The sequence below is a fragment of the Acaromyces ingoldii genome, assembly GCF_003144295.1.
Source record: "Acaromyces ingoldii strain MCA 4198 unplaced genomic scaffold FA10scaffold_1, whole genome shotgun sequence".
Classification (NCBI taxonomy): Eukaryota; Fungi; Basidiomycota; class Exobasidiomycetes; order Exobasidiales; family Cryptobasidiaceae; genus Acaromyces; species Acaromyces ingoldii.
The window spans coordinates 976447-993018 of record NW_020290247.1 but is presented as its reverse complement, the minus strand read 5'-3'; the positions used below and the strand labels follow the sequence as shown (position 1 = coordinate 993018).

At 56.9% G+C, this 16572-nt stretch overlaps 7 protein-coding genes and 1 non-coding gene across 8 annotated transcripts; 4 read left to right on the top strand and 4 right to left on the bottom strand.

Annotated features, from left to right (window-relative positions):
* Positions 1–3: 3 nt before the first annotated feature.
* FA10DRAFT_247054 (hypothetical protein) lies at positions 4–725 on the top strand (the record flags this gene model as incomplete). The annotated part of the gene is made up of 1 exon (XM_025519438.1): positions 4–725. A coding segment is annotated over one exon (271 nt), but the record flags the coding sequence as incomplete, so codon positions are not given.
* FA10DRAFT_11751 (beta and beta-prime subunits of DNA dependent RNA-polymerase) lies at positions 543–6273 on the top strand. Its single transcript, XM_025517905.1, has 3 exons — positions 543–569; positions 649–1078; positions 1147–6273. The coding sequence occupies exons 2-3, from the start codon at positions 722–724 to the stop codon at positions 6103–6105; spliced, it is 5316 nt and encodes a 1771-aa protein (XP_025380198.1). The 5' UTR covers positions 543–569; positions 649–721; the 3' UTR covers positions 6106–6273.
* Positions 6274–6366: 93 nt separating this feature from the next.
* Positions 6367–7245, bottom strand: FA10DRAFT_263720 (hypothetical protein). The gene has a single exon (XM_025520341.1). It carries the CDS (start codon positions 7198–7200, stop codon positions 6442–6444), a length of 759 nt encoding a protein of 252 aa, XP_025380197.1. The 5' UTR covers positions 7201–7245; the 3' UTR covers positions 6367–6441.
* A 71-nt stretch (positions 7246–7316) lies between these two features.
* FA10DRAFT_t3 lies at positions 7317–7425 on the bottom strand. The gene has a single exon. It is a non-coding gene; the product is annotated as a tRNA-Lys (tRNA).
* A 112-nt stretch (positions 7426–7537) lies between these two features.
* Positions 7538–8584, top strand: FA10DRAFT_263718 (UBC-like protein). Its single transcript, XM_025520340.1, has 6 exons — positions 7538–7611; positions 7671–7753; positions 7820–7915; positions 7979–8092; positions 8143–8392; positions 8445–8584. Exons 1-6 carry the CDS (start codon positions 7585–7587, stop codon positions 8454–8456), a joined length of 582 nt encoding a protein of 193 aa, XP_025380196.1. The 5' UTR covers positions 7538–7584; the 3' UTR covers positions 8457–8584.
* A 97-nt stretch (positions 8585–8681) lies between these two features.
* FA10DRAFT_263717 (hypothetical protein) lies at positions 8682–9371 on the bottom strand. Its single transcript, XM_025520339.1, has 2 exons — positions 9006–9371; positions 8682–8934 (listed from the first exon to the last, which is right to left on the bottom strand). Exons 1-2 carry the CDS (start codon positions 9319–9321, stop codon positions 8726–8728), a joined length of 525 nt encoding a protein of 174 aa, XP_025380195.1. The 5' UTR covers positions 9322–9371; the 3' UTR covers positions 8682–8725.
* A 107-nt stretch (positions 9372–9478) lies between these two features.
* FA10DRAFT_263716 (TIP120-domain-containing protein) lies at positions 9479–14245 on the top strand. The gene is made up of 8 exons (XM_025520338.1): positions 9479–9712; positions 9786–9811; positions 9872–10018; positions 10080–10716; positions 10788–10969; positions 11032–12153; positions 12225–13618; positions 13692–14245. Exons 2-8 carry the CDS (start codon positions 9786–9788, stop codon positions 14003–14005), a joined length of 3822 nt encoding a protein of 1273 aa, XP_025380194.1. The 5' UTR covers positions 9479–9712; the 3' UTR covers positions 14006–14245.
* On the bottom strand, positions 14139–16217 carry FA10DRAFT_11614 (P-loop containing nucleoside triphosphate hydrolase protein). The gene is made up of 2 exons (XM_025517899.1): positions 15922–16217; positions 14139–15850 (listed from the first exon to the last, which is right to left on the bottom strand). The coding sequence occupies exons 1-2, from the start codon at positions 16099–16101 to the stop codon at positions 14273–14275; spliced, it is 1758 nt and encodes a 585-aa protein (XP_025380193.1). The 5' UTR covers positions 16102–16217; the 3' UTR covers positions 14139–14272.
* Between the last annotated feature and the right edge of the window lie 355 nt (positions 16218–16572).

Genomic DNA, 16572 nt, shown 5'->3' with positions numbered 1-16572 from the left:
TTCGACGGTTGAGGGCAGAGCAGAGCCAGGCGCGCGCGCTGCTCCCGTTTTCGTTTTTTCCCCCTTCCTCTCTCCTCTCTCCGTCTACATCGTCGTAACCCCCCCGTTCACCACCTTCCTTTTTCCTCTCCTTCTTCCTTTCTGCGATTTCTTCGCCTCCTCTACGTCACCCTTGTCGTCGAACGACGCCGATCCCTTCTGCAGCACACCTTCGCTGGTCGTGTGGCCAAATCGCATCCAAAGAGAGGGCAATTTGAGGGCATCAAGGGCATAGGCAGAGGCTTGAAAAGCGACGATTTCCTTTCGAAAGGCCAGAACGGGATTGAAAAAAAGAGGAGAGCGCAACGGGGGCGAAGAGACAGAAAAGAGCATCGTCTCTGGTTGGCCGCTGGAGTGGAGAAGGGGAGAAAGGAAGGAAAGAAGGAAGGAAGGAAGGATCATTGGCAATTCGGAAGAAAAGAGCAAAAGAAGCAAAAAAAAGAGAAAGGTGTCGCTCTGCGGTGTACACTGTGTGATTTGCCCTCGTCGTCGTCGATCGCTTCTATACTGTGCGAGGGTTTGGCGACAATGTTAGTGTCATCGGCGGAAGCGGATGATCTCTGGAGACAAAGTCGCTGATGAAAGCCAGCCCTTCTTGCAGAAGACCAGACAGACAGATATCCGCGAGGCGCGCCCTCTTCACTCACTTCCCAATCCTTCCATCCACCAACCACCGCCCATCATGGCTGCCCATGGTCGCTTCACCGAGTCGGCCGCTAAGCAGCGGACCGTCAAGGAGGTCCAATTTGGCGTCATGAGCCCCGATGAGATCCGCAGCATGTCGGTTCTCAAGATCGAGTCGCCTGACATCCGCGACGAGACGGGCAAGACAATGGTGGGAGGCCTCTCAGACCCACGACTGGGTACGACAGACCGCAACTACAAGTGTCAGACTTGTGGCGAATCGATGAACGATTGTCCCGGTCATTTCGGCCACATTGACTTGGCCAGACCAGTATACCACATCGGCTTCATCAAGAAAGTCAAGAAGATTCTTGAATGCGTCTGCACCCACTGTGGCAAACTCAAGCTCGATGAGGTGGGTGACTCTTTATTGAGATGACGAGCACGGCCTTGTTCTTATCGCGTGCCTGGTTCCATCTTCAGACCGATCCTGTCTTTGCCAGCGTCCTTCGGTCAACCCAGGGCAAGAGCGCGCATGCACGGGCACGGCGCTTCCAGGGCGTGTGGCAGCTCTGTTCCAAGAAGCTTGTCTGCGAAGCCGATCCCGTAAAGGACGAGGATGACATGGCGGGCCCTGATCTCGAGCCTCCTGTCGGTCATGGTGGATGTGGCCACTCGCAGCCCGTGATTCGGAGAGAGGGACTGAAAATGTACGTGCAATGGAAGAAGGGCAAGGACGAGGACGAGGATGGAGAGGCAGGAAAGGCTGGTCAGCCAGAAAAGAAGGTGCTGCCGGCATCGGAAGCGCTTCAGATCCTCAAGAAGATGAGCGATGAGGACATCGAAATCATGGGCCTCTCCATCGACGAGGCCAGACCCGAGTGGATGATCATCTCCGTCCTTCCTGTCGCACCACCGCCGGTCCGTCCAGGTGTTGCGGAGGGTGGCTCGGCTAAGGGCGAGGACGATCTGACGTACAAGCTGTCCGACATCATCAAAGCCAGCATCCAGCTGAAAAAATTCGAACAAGAGGGTGCTCCCGCACACATTGTGGGCGAATTTGAAGACTTGCTGCAGTTCCACTGCGCCACCTACATGGACAACGACATTGCAGGTATCCCTCAGGCTATGCAAAAGTCAGGAAGGCCCGTCAAGTCGATCCGAGCACGTCTCAAGGGTAAGGAGGGTCGCCTCCGTGGTAATCTGATGGGCAAGCGTGTCGACTTCTCGGCACGAACTGTCATCACTGGTGACCCCAATCTGGAGCTGGACCAAGTCGGAGTGCCAAAGAGCATTGCGAGGAATCTCACTTACCCGGAGAGAGTTACTCCATACAACATTTCCTACCTCCAGCAGCTTGTCCGCAACGGTCCAAATGAGTGGCCAGGTGCACGCTACGTCATTCGTGACACGGGTGAGCGAATCGACCTCAAATACAACCGGCGGGCAGACATGGCGCTCCAGTTCGGCTGGACCGTTGAGCGGCATCTCAAGGACGGCGACTTTGTCCTGTTCAACCGACAGCCGAGTCTGCACAAGATGTCCATGATGTGCCACCGCGTCAAGCTCATGGACTTCTCTACCTTTCGTCTCAATCTCTCGGTCACTCCGCCGTACAATGCCGACTTCGACGGTGACGAAATGAACTTGCACGTCCCCCAGAGTGAGGAGTCGCGCGCCGAGCTGAGCCAGATCGCCTGGGTACCTCGGCAGATCGTCTCACCTCAGGCCAACAAGCCTGTGATGGGCATCGTTCAGGACACCCTGTGCGGTATTAGGAAGTTCACGCTCCGCGACTGCCTCATGGACTACGATCAAGTCCAGAACCTCCTCCTTTGGGTGCCGGATTGGAACGGTGTGGTGCCCATGCCGTGCGTCATCAAGCCCAAGCCATACTGGTCTGGCAAGCAAATTTTGTCGATGTGCATCCCCAAGGGCATTAATGTCTTCTTGGGCGACAGCCTCAAGGCCTCCAAAAACAACGTCACCGACGATGGTGTGTGCATCGAAAACGGCGAGATCTTCTATGGTGTCATCAACAAGAAGGTTGTCGGCTCTGCTGCTGGTGGCCTTATCCATATCATCTTCCGAGAGCGAGGACCAGAGATCTGTCGAGACTTCTTCGGCGGTGCCCAGCGTGTCGTCAACTACTGGCTGCTGAACAATGGCTTCAGCATCGGCATTGGTGACACGGTGGCGGACAAGGCTACCGCCACTTTCATCACCGAAGAGATCATTCGAGCCAAGGGTCAGGTGGACAAGTACATTCAGGACGCGAGACATGATCGCATGAAGCCAGAGGCAGGCATGACGCTGAGAGAGTCATTCGAGGCAAAGGTCAACCGAGAGCTCAATCAGGCCCGAGACACGGTGGGCTCGCGTGCCGAGAAAGATCTGCCTAATTGGAACAACGTCAAGCAGATGGTCATTGCCGGTTCGAAAGGTTCCTTCATCAACATCTCCCAGATGTCAGCCTGTGTCGGACAGCAGTCGGTCGAGGGCAAGCGCATTCCCTTTGGCTTCCGTCACCGTACTCTGCCCCACTTCACAAAGGACGACTTTAGCCCAGAGTCGCGCGGCTTCGTTGAGAACTCGTATCTTCGAGGCCTTACCCCCCAGGAATTCTTCTTCCACGCGATGGCCGGTCGAGAAGGTCTCATCGACACGGCCGTCAAGACGGCCGAGACGGGATACATCCAGAGGAGGCTCGTCAAAGCCCTGGAAGACGTAATGGTGTGCTACGACGGAACGGTGCGCAACTCGACCAATGCCGTCATCCAATTTGCCTATGGCGAGGATGGCATGGACGGTTCCATGATCGAGAAGCAGCACCTCCTCACGCACACCCTCAACGATGCAGACTTCCAGCGCCGCTTCCGTGTCGACCTCAATGAGGCTGGCTTTAGGAAGGGTACGCTGCAGGCTGGACTGGATGACTGGTCGCAGGAGCTTCAGGATCTCCTCGATGAGGAGTTTGCTCAGCTCGAGTGGGACAGGAGAATGCTTCGCACTGAGGCAGCCAGGGACCACCGAGGCGAGGCGTACTTGCCGATGAACGTTTCGAGACTGTGTCTCAACGCTAGGCAGGAATTTAATATCGACCCACGCAAGCCGTCGGATCTGTCGCCGCGCGACATCATCCTTGGCGTCCGCGAGTTGCTGGAAAAGCTCATCGTTGTTCGTGGACGGGACCAGATCAGTCAAGCAGCACAGGAGAATGCGACGCTCCTGTTCAAGATCCATATTCGTGCCTACCTTTCGACGAGAAACGTCATCGAGTTCCTTCGCCTGAACCGCGAAGCCTTCTCCTGGGTACTGGGCGAGATTGAGCAGCAATTTGCACGATCGGTGGCCAACCCGGGTGAGATGTGCGGAACACTGGCGGCGCAGAGCATTGGTGAGCCGGCGACGCAAATGACCCTCAACACGTTCCACTACGCCGGTGTGTCGAGCAAGAATGTGACGTTGGGTGTGCCTCGTCTCAAGGAGATCATCAATTGCGCCGAGAACATCAAAACACCCTCGCTCAGCGTCTACCTCACGGAAGAGTACAGCCAATCGGAGGAGACGGCCAAGATCATTCAAACGGCCCTGACCCACACGACGTTGCAGACCGTGACGAGCGCGGTGGAGATTCACTTCGACCCTGACCCCACCTCAACAGATATCGAGGAGGACAAGGATTTCGTCGAGGCCTTCTTCGCCATTCCAGATGAGGATGTCGAGCGGACTCTGGACCGCCAGTCCGCTTGGCTCCTGCGCTTGGTCTTGGATCGCGCTCAGATGCTTGACAAAAACCTGACCATGGCCGAGGTGGCTGCCAAGATTTCGCAGACGTTTAGCGATGATGTTTTCGTCATGCATTCAGAAGACAATGCTGAACAACTTGTCCTGCGAATCCGTGTCATCGACAATGATGTCGACAAGGCCGCGGGTCAGGACGGCGACGAGAATGACTTCCTCAAGGTCTTGGCCGCAGACATGCTCACGGCGATCGACCTCAAGGGTGTCAAGGGTATCCGCAAGGTCTTCATTGTCCACCAGGACAAGGTGCACCAGCGTGTTGATCCCGTCACTGGTGGCTGGGACAAGGTGCGCGAGTGGATCCTTGAAACAGATGGCAGCAACCTCCGAGAGGTTTTGGCCGTCGATGGCGTTGACACGGTTCGCACCAGTTCCAACAACTGTGTTGAGATTCTGCAAGTGTTTGGCATCGAAGCGGCGCGCAACTCTGTCCTGCGCGAGTCGAAGAACGTCATCGAATTTGACGGTTCCTACGTCAACTACCGCCACCTGGCGCTGCTTTGCGACCTTATGACGACGCAGGGCCACCTCATGGCAATTACGAGGCACGGCATCAACAGGACAAATCAAGGAGCGCTCATGCGGTGTACCTTCGAGGAGACCGTCGAGATTCTCATGGAGGCGGCCGCCATGGGCAACGTCGACGATTGCCACGGCGTGGCCGAAAATGTCATTCTTGGCCAGATGGCGCCCATGGGTACGGGCTCCTTCAACGTGCAGCTCGACGTCGAGATGCTCAAGGATGTCATCGTCGACTACCGAATGCCCGTGCAGGCTGCCATGCAGGCTCAGTTGGACCCCATGGGCAGCAAGACGCCGATGGGCATGATGACGCCTTACGATGGAGCCAGCCCGGCTACAAACTACGACTATCAGGTGCAGGATGCAGCAGCGTTCAGTCCTCTTGCGCAGGCCAACTACGAGTTCAACGACTACCTTGCTCCTGGCCAGACGCCCATGCGAACGCCGCTGGGAGGCGCTTCTCCTGGAATGGGCTACTCGCCTGTGTCGCCCATGGGCGGCTACAGTCCTGCCTCTCCAGCCTACATGGCGTCACCGGCGGCTGTCAGTCCATTTGTTCGGTCTGGCAATGCGTACAGCCCGACGTCACCCAACATCGGGTTCGGCCCCACCTCGCCGTCGTACAGCCCGACGTCGCCCTCCTACTCGCCTGCATCGCCCACTTTCCAGGGTACGTCGCCGAAGTACTCGCCCGCGAGCCCGGCTTTCAGCCCCTCGAGCCCTGCGTATGGTGCACCGACGAGCCCGCAATGGTCTCCTACAAGTCCCCGTGGCAACGCTGTGTCGCCGGCATACACGCCGACGAGCCCCAAGTTTAGCCCGGAGTCGCCGCGTTGGAGCCCGACTTCACCGGCCATGGGTCAACAGACTAGCCCCAAGTACAGTCCCACGTCCCCTCAGTACAGCCCCAGCTCTCCGAAGTGGTCGCCGGCCAGCCCGGCGTTCCAGGCCACCTCTCCTCAGTACTCGCCAGCTTCGCCTCAGTACAGCCCCAGCTCGCCCAAATTCAGTCCTGTGTCGCCGGGCGCAGCGAGTCCCAACACGGCTGCCGGTGGGGCTGCTTCGCCGAGAAGGAGTCGCTTCACGCAGAGCTCGATGTGGGCCAACAAACGTTGAACGCTCAAGTGCTTCTCTCTTTCTTTCTCTTGCGCCATCTTCTCACTTCTTACCCAGATTACGACCGTACGATTCACCAACAAAAAAAGGAAGGCGCAGTTGCTTTCGCTCCTCTCATCATTCTAGATACAGACATACACAGCTCATCATCATCACAATCATCATCACCTTTTGCTTTCCCCCTCACCATCTCTTCTCACCTTGTATTTTCTTCCTTTCCCCTACCCACCCTTCCTCGTCGTCTATCCTTCACCAGTCGAAAGTGCAAAAACCTCTTGCTCGAACGGGAGTAAAAACAAAACGTTACCAGTACAGTAGTAGTAGAAATTGGCATTCCTATTGATTGCGACGGTCGACAACAATGTCTGCCAGTATTTGTGCCACTGTCTTTGCCTTCTCGAGAATCTCGTCCTTGGCTTGTTCACTGGCGAAGGTGTGGGCCTGAAGAAAGCGATCCGGGTGAAACCGACGGAGTGCAGTCCGGAGACGGCGCGAGCCTGCGGACTCAGAAGATCCAGAGAAGAGAAAGTGGTCGATGTTGATACGGTTGAGTGGAGATGATGGAGGGTGCACAGGCCACGGGACGTCTTGCACACTGCTCAGCACTCCCAGGGACCATTGCCCGTCAAAGGCTTGACGGCTTGATGTATGATTGGTCTCCTGCTCCTTTGCTCGTGTCTTTTCTTCTCTTTTTCGTCTCCTTCGTCGTCTCCTTCTGCGTCTATTTTCCGCTTCCGCTTCACTATCTCTCTGCTCCCTCTCCCTCTTTTCGCTCTTCTCCTTCTCCTCTTCCTCTCTCTCCTCGGCCCCTCTTCCAGTTCTAGAATGGTGACCAGCCCTAACGAACTCAGCATACTCTTCCTCGTCCATCTCATGCATACCACCCGCCATTTTGGACCTCCGACCATCACCCTCCCTCGCCGCATCGAGCCATCGCTTGGGAATTGCGACCGATGGACCAGCATCAAGGGATGCCGCTTGCAGAATCTCCTCTTCATCTTCTTGCAGGTCCGGTGGGAGCTGAGCTTCTTCTGCGGGAGAGCGAGGCGCTTTCGCTTTGAAACGCAGCCGGCTCGGCTTGATGCCTTGGCTCATACTAGTGTGTCTTCTTGCGTCGTCATTGCTTGTCGTCGTCCTCGCCGTCGTGATCAAAAAGGACGAAACAAAAACAAAACAGTGGAGGTGCGTGAGAAAGTGAAGAAAAAGGTAGACTCCCAGTGCGGGGATCGAACCCGCGGCCTTCTGATTTCGCGAACTTGTCAAGAACGCAGAAATCCCTTGGAATAAAAGTCAGACGCTCTTCCGCTAAGCTAACCGGGACAACAATGAAAACGTGGTTGAGTTTGGCAATATCAACCAACTTAGCTTTGCAGGGGCGGTTGTTTCGGCCGACCACCGGAAAGATAGCCCCCTTCCTGGTAGGAAAGTGTAACTCATCTCCCACGCTTTCGCCAGCCACAGACAGCGCAACAGGGCACGATGGCTACCAAAGCTGGCGCAAAGAGGGTGAGGTGTCGCTTGATGTATGGGCGCTTTGACGTTCCACTGACAAGAATGGAGAGCAGCTTGGCAAGGAAGCGCAGATGATGGACCGAGATCCTCCGCCCTATTGCTACGCCCGCCCGCGCGAAGACAACGTCCTTGAATGGTCAGTTGTACTCACAGAATCACCCGCCCAAAGAGATAAACGCTGAAAGAACCTTGTTGGTCACAGGCACTTCATACTGCGTGGACCGCCTGATACGCCTTACTTCGGCGGCGAGTACTGGGGCCAGCTAATTTTCCCGTCCGACTACCCTTTCAAGCCTCCGTAAGTGGAATGAGCTCTGTCGCCGTACGAAGAATAGGTGGGGGCTGAAACTTTCATTCACAGCGGCATCAAGGTATCAACACCCTCAGGCCGGTTTCACACCGATACCAAGATCTGCACGTCAATGAGTGACTTCCATCCAGGCTCTTGGAACCCGGCTTGGAGCGTCGCGAACATGTGAGTCATTCCCACATAACGTCAGGTGGTTCACTGACAGCCGTATGAAGCCTTGTCGGGTTACTGTCGTTCATGTGCGCCGATGAGATGACGACGGGATCCGTCATGGTATCCCCCCAGGATCGAAAGACGCTGGCAGCCCGGTCACACGCGTTTAACATTCAGCAGCGACGATTCAAGCAGCTCTTCCCAGAGTACAGCGGTGAAGGAATCAAGGATTTGCCCAACATGGGCGAGGTAGAGAAGACGCCGTCATCTGTGCCCAAGGGCAACGATGACGGCAAGACCGACAACGGCAAGGTGCGCAGCCAGAGGGTGGAAGCCACCGCTTCGACTGACGAAGCAGCACCAGGCCCCAGAGTAAATGCGATGACAACGACGACAAATGTCCAAAGTGAACGGACAGCACCGATAAACAAGCAACCAGAACAGCAACAAGTGCAACATCAAGATCAACATCAACATCAACAGCAGCAGCAACCACATCGGACACGGGCGGTCATTCCACTGATTGTGGCTCTGTTTGCCTACCTCTTCTTCTCTAGACTCATGTCGTCATCCTAGGCCTACTTTCACGGCATCTTCATAGCTACGGGCTTCTTTCCGATAATACATTACTACTACATTCGTGCATTACAGGCCAGACTCGAACTCGATGCCTTCCAGACCAGCAATCTTGGGCTGGGCTCGCACCCTCTGGTCGCCCTCCTCGCCGAGGCTTGCCTCCTGCGCTCCCACTTCGCCCTCCTGTGACAGCTCCTCCGATGCAGCAGGGGCTGCCTGCTGACCTCCTGTAGCGCCCACGGGAACGAGGAAGTTTTGACCACGAGAGCCTTCGAGTGCTGCTTCCCCATTTGCCCGTTAGTGGAAAGAAGTCCAGAAGAAGTCCAGATGACAAGACAATTGTACTCACCCTCCTGCTTCAGCGCCTTGTCCTCGCCCGCTCGCTCTACCGTCTTCATCTCCTCTGGGTCCATCTGCGCCACCTCATCTACGCTTACCTTGCCTGACCGAAGCTGGCCAAGCAGCTCCTGGTTCTGCTGGAGATTCAGCGCGACCTGCCGCACGCGCTGCCTGTATGCGTTGCCCGTCGGGTCGCCCTGCGGCTCCTCGGGCGCTGCGAGCGAAAAGAGCGCCGCCTCGAGAGACGTCGCGAGCGAGGGAGGAAGCTCAAGGGAGCTTGTCAGGTAGCTCTGCGAGCGGGTGCGGATGTCGTCGGGCGCCTCCATGGTGTCTCTATGTGTGAATGTGCGTGTGTGTTTCTATGTCAAGGTGTAGTAAGCAAGCAGTCAGGATTCGTGAAATGCCTCCACACACGCACCTTGTGGTGACGGTCTTCCCGGTCACGCGTCGGCGACACTTTGGTTTCTAGTGCGACGTGACGCTGGCTGAGACACCATCATCACACCATCACTTTTGCAGTGACTCGGGCGCACAGGTACTCCCTTATTCTGGTCCTTCGTCTGAGCGTCACGCGAAGAGCAGAGAGCCCGGCCTTGGCGACACGGCGGCATAGAGGTATACAGAGGGGCTGAGCAGGACGGAACAAGTGGGCTTGGAAGAAGAGGCAAGAAGATGTCATCGCGGGCACCGCACGATGTCGTCGTGCTCCTTGAAAAGGTAAATGCCCCAATTCCAGTAGCTTTGGAATAATTCGCAAGGATACAGGCTGACGAAAGATCTCATCACAAAGATGGAGTCCCCGGACGCCGACTTCAGGTAAGCCCTGCATCATTTCTCGCTCCGCGGAGGACGAAGCTGACCGCGTGTGCGCAATAGGTACATGGCCCTCAATGACCTGATGAACGAGGCTCGAAAGGAGACGTTCAACGCTGTTGGGCCTGTCATGCAAGAGAAGTCGATTGAGCGTGTATTAGAGCTCATCAAGGACAAGAATGGCGAGGTCAAGAACATGAGCGTCAAGTGGTGCGTTGGTCTCTCTCCCATATCGACGAGTCTCGAGTATTGACTTGCCGCACTTTCGAAGCCTGGGCATCCTCGTCAAGACAGTAAGAGACAAGCAGATGCAGACCATCGTCGATCGGCTCGTCGAATATGTTTCTTCAAAGGAGGAGGACCTGAGAGACATTGCCTCTTTGGGCCTCAAGACCGTCATGGCAGAAGTGCCAGCCGACAGCGAGCTGGCCGTCTCGGCCGGAAACAAGCTTGTTCCCCGGCTCCTTGCTCAGATCTCGGACCCAAGTGCCTCGCAAGAGCTCCTCATCGACTCCCTCGATGTCATTGCAGACTACTTTACCCGCTTCTCAGCAATCGTCGCAACCAACGTACAGCTGCAGGTAAACGCCTCGCAGGTGCTCCTCAGCGCCCTGAGCCACACTCGAGCCACAGTGCGAAAGCGTGCGATGCTTGGCCTGGGCGCTCTGGGTGCCTGCTCGACCTCCGAGGTCTTCACAGGCCTGGCCGAGTTCATCGCCGCAACGCTCGTGGACAACAAGAGCAGCACAGATGTCGTCAAGGCTGTCGTTCAGCTCCAGGGGACGCTGGCGAGAACGTGCCCCAGGAGGCTAGGCAGGCGGCTCCCAGAATTCATGCCAAGAGTGCTCGCTATCACGTCGAGCGCCAGGGCAGAGGAGGACGATGAATTGCGGGAGGTCTGCTTGCAGGTGGGTACCTTCATGTTGACGCCAGATGACAAGCACCGACTGACAAGGTAGCTGACTGTCGCTGTTTGAAGGCCATGGAGTCCATCTTGCTGCGGTGTCACACGGAAGTCACTCCATTCGTCACTCAGATCGTCGAGTTGTCAGTTGAGCTCATCAAGTACGACCCAAACTACGCAGGTGGCGACGATGACTCAGACGAGGAGATGGCAGAGGATGATGACGTCGACGAAGATGATGACTTTATCGATGACGAGTGGGTTCTCCGATTTTGCCTTCGTATGAACATCGCAGCAGCAAGCTGATTCGTTCTTACAGGTATTCGGACGACGACGATCTCTCCTGGAAGGTCCGTCGAGCATCAGCAAAGGTGCTCCACACGACTATCACGACAAGGTCCGAATTGCTTTCTTCTTTCGCCGTTGCGATAACACCTACCCTCATCTCTCGCTTCTCAGAGCGGGAAGAGAGTGTGCGTCTCGAGGTACTCAGCACCTTTTTGGCTTTCTTGCGACAAGTGCAGATTTTTGGAGGTGGTGCACAAGCCACTGAGGTGATGCGACCGTCCCCTGGCGCGCTGAAACGCAAGCGAGAAGCGATTGAGGCTGAAGTCAATTCGTCAAGCCCGAGAGCTCAGCTCAAGAACTTGGAGCCGGCCATTGCAAAGGCGCTGTCAAAGCAGATTGTGTCCAAATCGATGCCGACGAGATTCTCCAGCTACGCCGTCCTACGCGAGCTCATAACCGTCCTCGGGGGTGGTCTCGACGCTCACATCGGTCTGCTCGTTGGTCAGACAGAGAGGGCGATCAAGGGCGCAGAAGCGGCAAGCGGACCGAGCGCTAATCTCAAAGCCGAAATTCTCTCTTTCCTACGCCTCCTCTTTCGCTGCCATGCGCCGCGCACGTTTGAAGACCATCTGCCAAACCTGCTCTCCTTTGTCGTCTCCGCCATCGACGGCAATTCGCAGCGCGACACCACGGAAGCCTTCAGCGTCTGTTCGCAGCTCGTCATCGTCTTGCGACCATTGCCAGGCGATGTCATCACCTCTTCAGGAGTGGCGCCGCGCGTGGGCAACTACAAGAAACCGATCGAGGCCATGTATACCGCGGTCGTAGCGCGCATTTCGCGGAGCGACTCGGACCAGGAGGTCAAGGAAAGGGGTATCGCCACATTAGGGACCATGCTTGCCCATGCCGGCGACGATCTGTCGGACAAGCAGCAAGAGGCCCTGCCTCTGCTCATTGACCGGCTTCGAAACGAGGTGACGCGCCTTGTTGCTGTCAAGGTTGTTGCCGAAGTCGCTTCGTCGCCCATCATCCGCGGAGAGATGTTCGACACCTTCGTGCAGGATTCGATCAACGAGGTGGCCACTCTGCTGCGGAAGAGCAATCGTGTGCTCAAGTTATCAGCCTTTGACTGTCTCGCGTCGCTGCTGAAAAGGTGGGCATCTTCATTCACTTGACATTGTCAATTCGCATGTGGAGCTGACTGCATGTCTACTTCATTGTTAGGTCTGGCGATCACTTGGCCGCCGCATCTGCCAATCTCATCGTCACAGAAATTGAGCCGCTGCTGACCCACGAGTCCAACTTTACTCTCGTGCCCGTGGCCCTGCAATCAGTCAACCTGATCCTCGCATCGAATCAAGCGGCGCACAGTGGCGTCCAAACATCAATCCTTCCAGCCATCTACAGCATGGTGCGCTCTCCATTGCTCCAGGGCCCAGGCTTGGAGGCTGTCCTCGAGTTTCTTCAGTCAATGCTACGCGTCGATGCCAGCTTGACGCAGGACGTCCTCAAAAATCTCATGGCAGCGTTGCAGACAGTCAAGAAGTCAAGCTCGCCTTCGGCCACCCACATCAACTCGACGGTAGCCCAGTGCATCGGTGCTGTCGTTAAGGCGAACCCTTCAGCAGGAGCTTCAGTCATCGAGTCAGCCTCTCAAGTCATCAACGACGCGTCGTCGCACACTGAGGCTGAGCTGTACTTCAACCTCCTTGTCTTGGGTGAAGTGGGCCGTCTGGAGGACTTCGCAAAAAGGAGAGCACTTTTTGACATGGTCCTCAGCTTCTTCGAGGCAAAGGCAGAGGAGGTCAAGGGTGCCGCGGCCTTTGCGGTCGGCAACATGTCCGTGGGTAACCTCGAAGCCTTCCTACCTGTCATTGAGCAGCAGATGGCCGGAGGAGATAACCGACGCCGCTTGCTGGCTCTGAGCGCGCTGAAGGAGCTCATATCGCACGGGAGCGCACAGCAGCTCAGCGTCGTCGCGAACCGGATCTGGGCTCCACTGTTTGACATTTGCAACACCACCGACGAGGCCACGAGAAATCTCGGGGCCGAGTGCTTGGCTAGGCTCACCCTGACGGACCCGGCGCGCTACTTGCCTCAGCTTCAGGGCCGTCTCCACGATCCGGTAGCGACGACTCGTGCGGCCGTCATTGCCGCCATTCGCTACACGCTGACAGGCAAGGAGTCTTCGCAGTACGATGTGGAGCTTGCACCGACCATGGTCGAGTTCCTCTCGCTGCTCAAGGATGACGACCTCGACGTGCGCCGACACGCCATGTTCGCTCTTAATTCGGCCGCTCATCACAAGCCCTCTCTCATCCGTTCCCACCTCTCCGTCCTGCTTCCTTCGATGTACGAACAGACGATTCCCCGGCCGGAGCTTCTCCGGAAAGTCACCATGGGTCCTTTCACGGTCACGATGGACGACGGATTGGAGCTGAGGAAGAATGCATTTGAGACGATGTACACGCTCCTCGACACTTGCTTTGGTCAGATCAAGATCGAGGAGCTACTGAGCAGGGTCATTGCAGGCCTGACAGACGATGACGGCATCAAGGTCCTCTGCTACCTCATGCTCGTCAGGCTGGTCGCACTAGCGCCTGCCCACATCTCCCAGCGTGAGTATTTTTTTTTTGCATCTTCGCTTTCTTCCACCTTTCGCGTGCTGACGAGCAGCGGTGCATTACACAGACCTTGATGATCTCGTCGAGCCAATGACGTCTACGCTCAAGGTTAAGCTGCGGGACCAAGCGACGAAGCAGGAAGTCGAAAAGAGCACGGAGCTGCACCGCGCCATCTTCCGCGCCATGATTGCCCTCGAACGGCTGCCGATCCAGCAGGCCCAGCAGGGCGGCGGGGCAGCGCCGAGCAGTGCGAGGTTCGAGGCGCTGGTCCGGGAGGCAAGGAGCGGGAATGCGCTCTATCGTGAGGTCGAAAATGGTGTCAGGGCTGATGCGGTTGGGGCAGGGGCTATGGGGTACAACGGGATGGAAATCGACGGCTAGATCATGACGACTCAGCTTGCATGGAAAGGGAGGGCTCTCGTGTTCATTCAATGTCAAAGACTCTCTTCTTCTGCCTCAACACTCAATCAACAAATGGAGATGAGAAAGATCAAGGGCCGAGAGAAAAGAGAATGATCGTTAGATTCGTAGAGGTAGACGGACGACGTAGCAAGGTAAGGAGAATATTGCGATGAGAAAATATCTTATGACGGTAACGACAATGTATGAAAAGAGAGTGAAAAGCATTGACATGAGGATGATCGTAGATCAAAAGCTGGCCTGGGCGCCTCGGCCCCCACCGAGCTCTTCACGGAGGATCCTCTTGCGCTCTTCGTCGGCATCGCCCTGCATGCCTTCCCAGCCCTTGTTTCGCCTGATGCGCGCCTCCTCCACAGACCAGATCCGCCTGATGGACTCGAGCACCGCTTTGGACGTCGCGGCAGCAGTCGACGCCGTTGCTGTTGCTGCGGCTGCGGCTCCAACAGGAGGGGCAGCCGTCGTGATACCTTTCAAGACATCCTCGGATCCCATTGCAAGTCTCAAGGCGCGACTTCCCACGGCGTCTGCCGCAGCGGCCTTGAGCTGCCGCTTGATGTTGCCGCTGGGCGACGAAGAAGACGCGGTGGCACTGAGTGTGACCAGGCCTTGGACCTCGAGCATCTCGTAAACGTCGAGCAGCTCTGACCGTTCGAGTGCTGTAAATGATCCTCCGTCCGTCTTGAGCATGGTCAGGTAGGTACTCTCGACGTCTGCTAGCCGGGTGACAGAAGTCGGCGCGGCGGCGCTGGACTCGGCGGAGGAGGAGGGGGAAGAGGAGGAAGAGGTAGAAGAAGAGCCGAGAACCGAGAGACTCTCTGCAGACCTCTTTTGCGCAACGAGGAGCGCGAGCAGGGCAAGCTTGGGCTGGAGGCCCAACGATCGGATCTTGGTCAGCTGTGGGCTTCCCAAGACGGCCGAAAGGACTTTGAGAATATGTGCCGGTGTGACTCTTGGTGCAGTGCTTGGCGTAAAGGTGCGCAGGTGCTGCTTCTTGTCTTCTTCGGAGTCCAGCGCGCAAAGGCGGCGCTGCTCGGACTCGACGACGTCGATGGCCATTCGGCACGTATCGAGCGCCTTTCGGACGTCGCCCGTCGCTGCCGCAATCTTTTTGGAAGCCAGCTCCAGTGCGGCAGGCACAAAGAGGGGAAGCGGAGGCTCCTCTCCGTCCTCTACGATGATGTCGTCCTCCTCGCGCAGTTGGTCCTCATCGACGTCGTACCGCCCCTTGAGGCCTGCCAGACGGGCGCGAACGACCGACATGATTTCCTTTGCCTCAAAGGGACGGAAGTGGAGCACCGCGGGGGCAGCCCCCTTGCTGGCGAGCAGAGGGACGAAGCGCTCGGTGAGGTCCAGCGAGTTGGCAATGCCCACAACGCCGCAGGTGCCCATCGAGTTACCAGTGCCTGAAGACGAGGCGGGCGGAGAGAGAGCGCCCCAGGAGAAGAGGCGGTAGAGGACATTCTGATGGGCGCGGCTACGGAGCAGGTGGTCGATCTCATCGAGGACAATGAGAATGCGCTGAGAAGGATCCTTGATGAGAGTCTGCAGTCTCTTCTCTGCTTCGACGTCGTCTGGCTGCATCTTCTCGCCAAGCGCTTGCAGAACCAAGTTGAAGACGAGTCTGGGTTGCGAGGCCGACATGCAATTGACAAAGGCCATTCGAGGTCCTCTCTTGCCAAAGTTGGCTGCCGCGACGTCCGATAAGATGGATCGAACGAGAGCCGTCTTTCCGGTGCCCGGCAAGCCGCATACATAGAGACAGCCCGAGTCTTGGGCGCCGTCGAGGTCGTCGGCGAGACTCTCGCCCTGAGGAGATGCAGAGTGTTCGAGGTGAGGAAAGAGGTGGAAGCGACGGTGAAGGAAGCGTTGCAGCGCACCCCTTTCCTTTTCCCGGCCAACAACTTGAACGACGTTGTTGCTCTTGTCGCCACTGCTATCCTTACCGCAGCTGCTGCTGTCGAAAGATGACGAGACACCGTATTTGAGTAGCGCGCGAGCATGGGCAAAGACGTTACTGTTGCTGCTCGTCCTGACGGGCGATGATGACGTGCCTTCATCCTCTTTCTTGGTCACCTCGACTTCCTCAGCCTCGGTAAGAGCCGGGCTCGTCGCTCGTGAAAAACTCGAGGAGAGGCTGCTCTCCTGCGACTCAATGTCAACGTCAAAGATAGAGGTGCATTGGCTCGAGATGTAGCTGCTGGCGCTATCCTGAGCTTCGTCCGAGCCGGGCGTCACTGGCGCCATCGACTCGAAGCGAGCACGCGTTGACGGTGAGCTGCACTGCTGCTCATCAGCCGCACCTCGCACCCGCTTTCGAGGGCTCAACGAGACAGTGGGCGAGCTTACAGTTCTGCGGAACGTGCGCAAAGAAGAAGAAGAAGAAGAGGAAGAGGAGGAGGCGCGAGAAGACAAAGAAGAGGAGGACGAGGGAGAAGGGACGCGTCGCGGAGGCAAGCTGAGGGGTGTCGAGGAGCGCGTCGACATGGGCGTCGCTGTCCTTGCGCGCGTCCGTCTCGCAACGCCCTCCT

Coding starts and splice junctions, on each gene's coding strand:
- FA10DRAFT_263717 (XM_025520339.1), bottom strand. CDS start 9,321: ATGGAGGCGCCCGACGACATCCGCACCCGCTCGCAGAGCTACCTGACA. Junction 8,935..9,005: donor CAAGGCGCTGAAGCAGGAGG/GTGAGTACAATT, acceptor ATGGGGAAGCAG/CACTCGAAGGCTCTCGTGGT.
- FA10DRAFT_263718 (XM_025520340.1), top strand. CDS start 7,585: ATGGCTACCAAAGCTGGCGCAAAGAGG. Junction 7,612..7,670: donor CCAAAGCTGGCGCAAAGAGG/GTGAGGTGTCGC, acceptor AATGGAGAGCAG/CTTGGCAAGGAAGCGCAGAT. Junction 7,754..7,819: donor GAAGACAACGTCCTTGAATG/GTCAGTTGTACT, acceptor TGTTGGTCACAG/GCACTTCATACTGCGTGGAC.
- FA10DRAFT_263716 (XM_025520338.1), top strand. CDS start 9,786: ATGGAGTCCCCGGACGCCGACTTCAG. Junction 10,019..10,079: donor AAGAACATGAGCGTCAAGTG/GTGCGTTGGTCT, acceptor GCACTTTCGAAG/CCTGGGCATCCTCGTCAAGA. Junction 13,619..13,691: donor GCCTGCCCACATCTCCCAGC/GTGAGTATTTTT, acceptor TGCATTACACAG/ACCTTGATGATCTCGTCGAG.
- FA10DRAFT_11751 (XM_025517905.1), top strand. CDS start 722: ATGGCTGCCCATGGTCGCTTCACCGAGTCGGCCGCTAAGCAGCGGACC. Junction 1,079..1,146: donor GCAAACTCAAGCTCGATGAG/GTGGGTGACTCT, acceptor TTCCATCTTCAG/ACCGATCCTGTCTTTGCCAG.
- FA10DRAFT_11614 (XM_025517899.1), bottom strand. CDS start 16,101: ATGAAGGCACGTCATCATCGCCCGTCAGGACGAGCAGCAACAGTAACG. Junction 15,851..15,921: donor TGGCCGGGAAAAGGAAAGGG/GTGCGCTGCAAC, acceptor GCATCTCCTCAG/GGCGAGAGTCTCGCCGACGA.
- FA10DRAFT_263720 (XM_025520341.1), bottom strand. CDS start 7,200: ATGAGCCAAGGCATCAAGCCGAGCCGGCTGCGTTTCAAAGCGAAAGCG.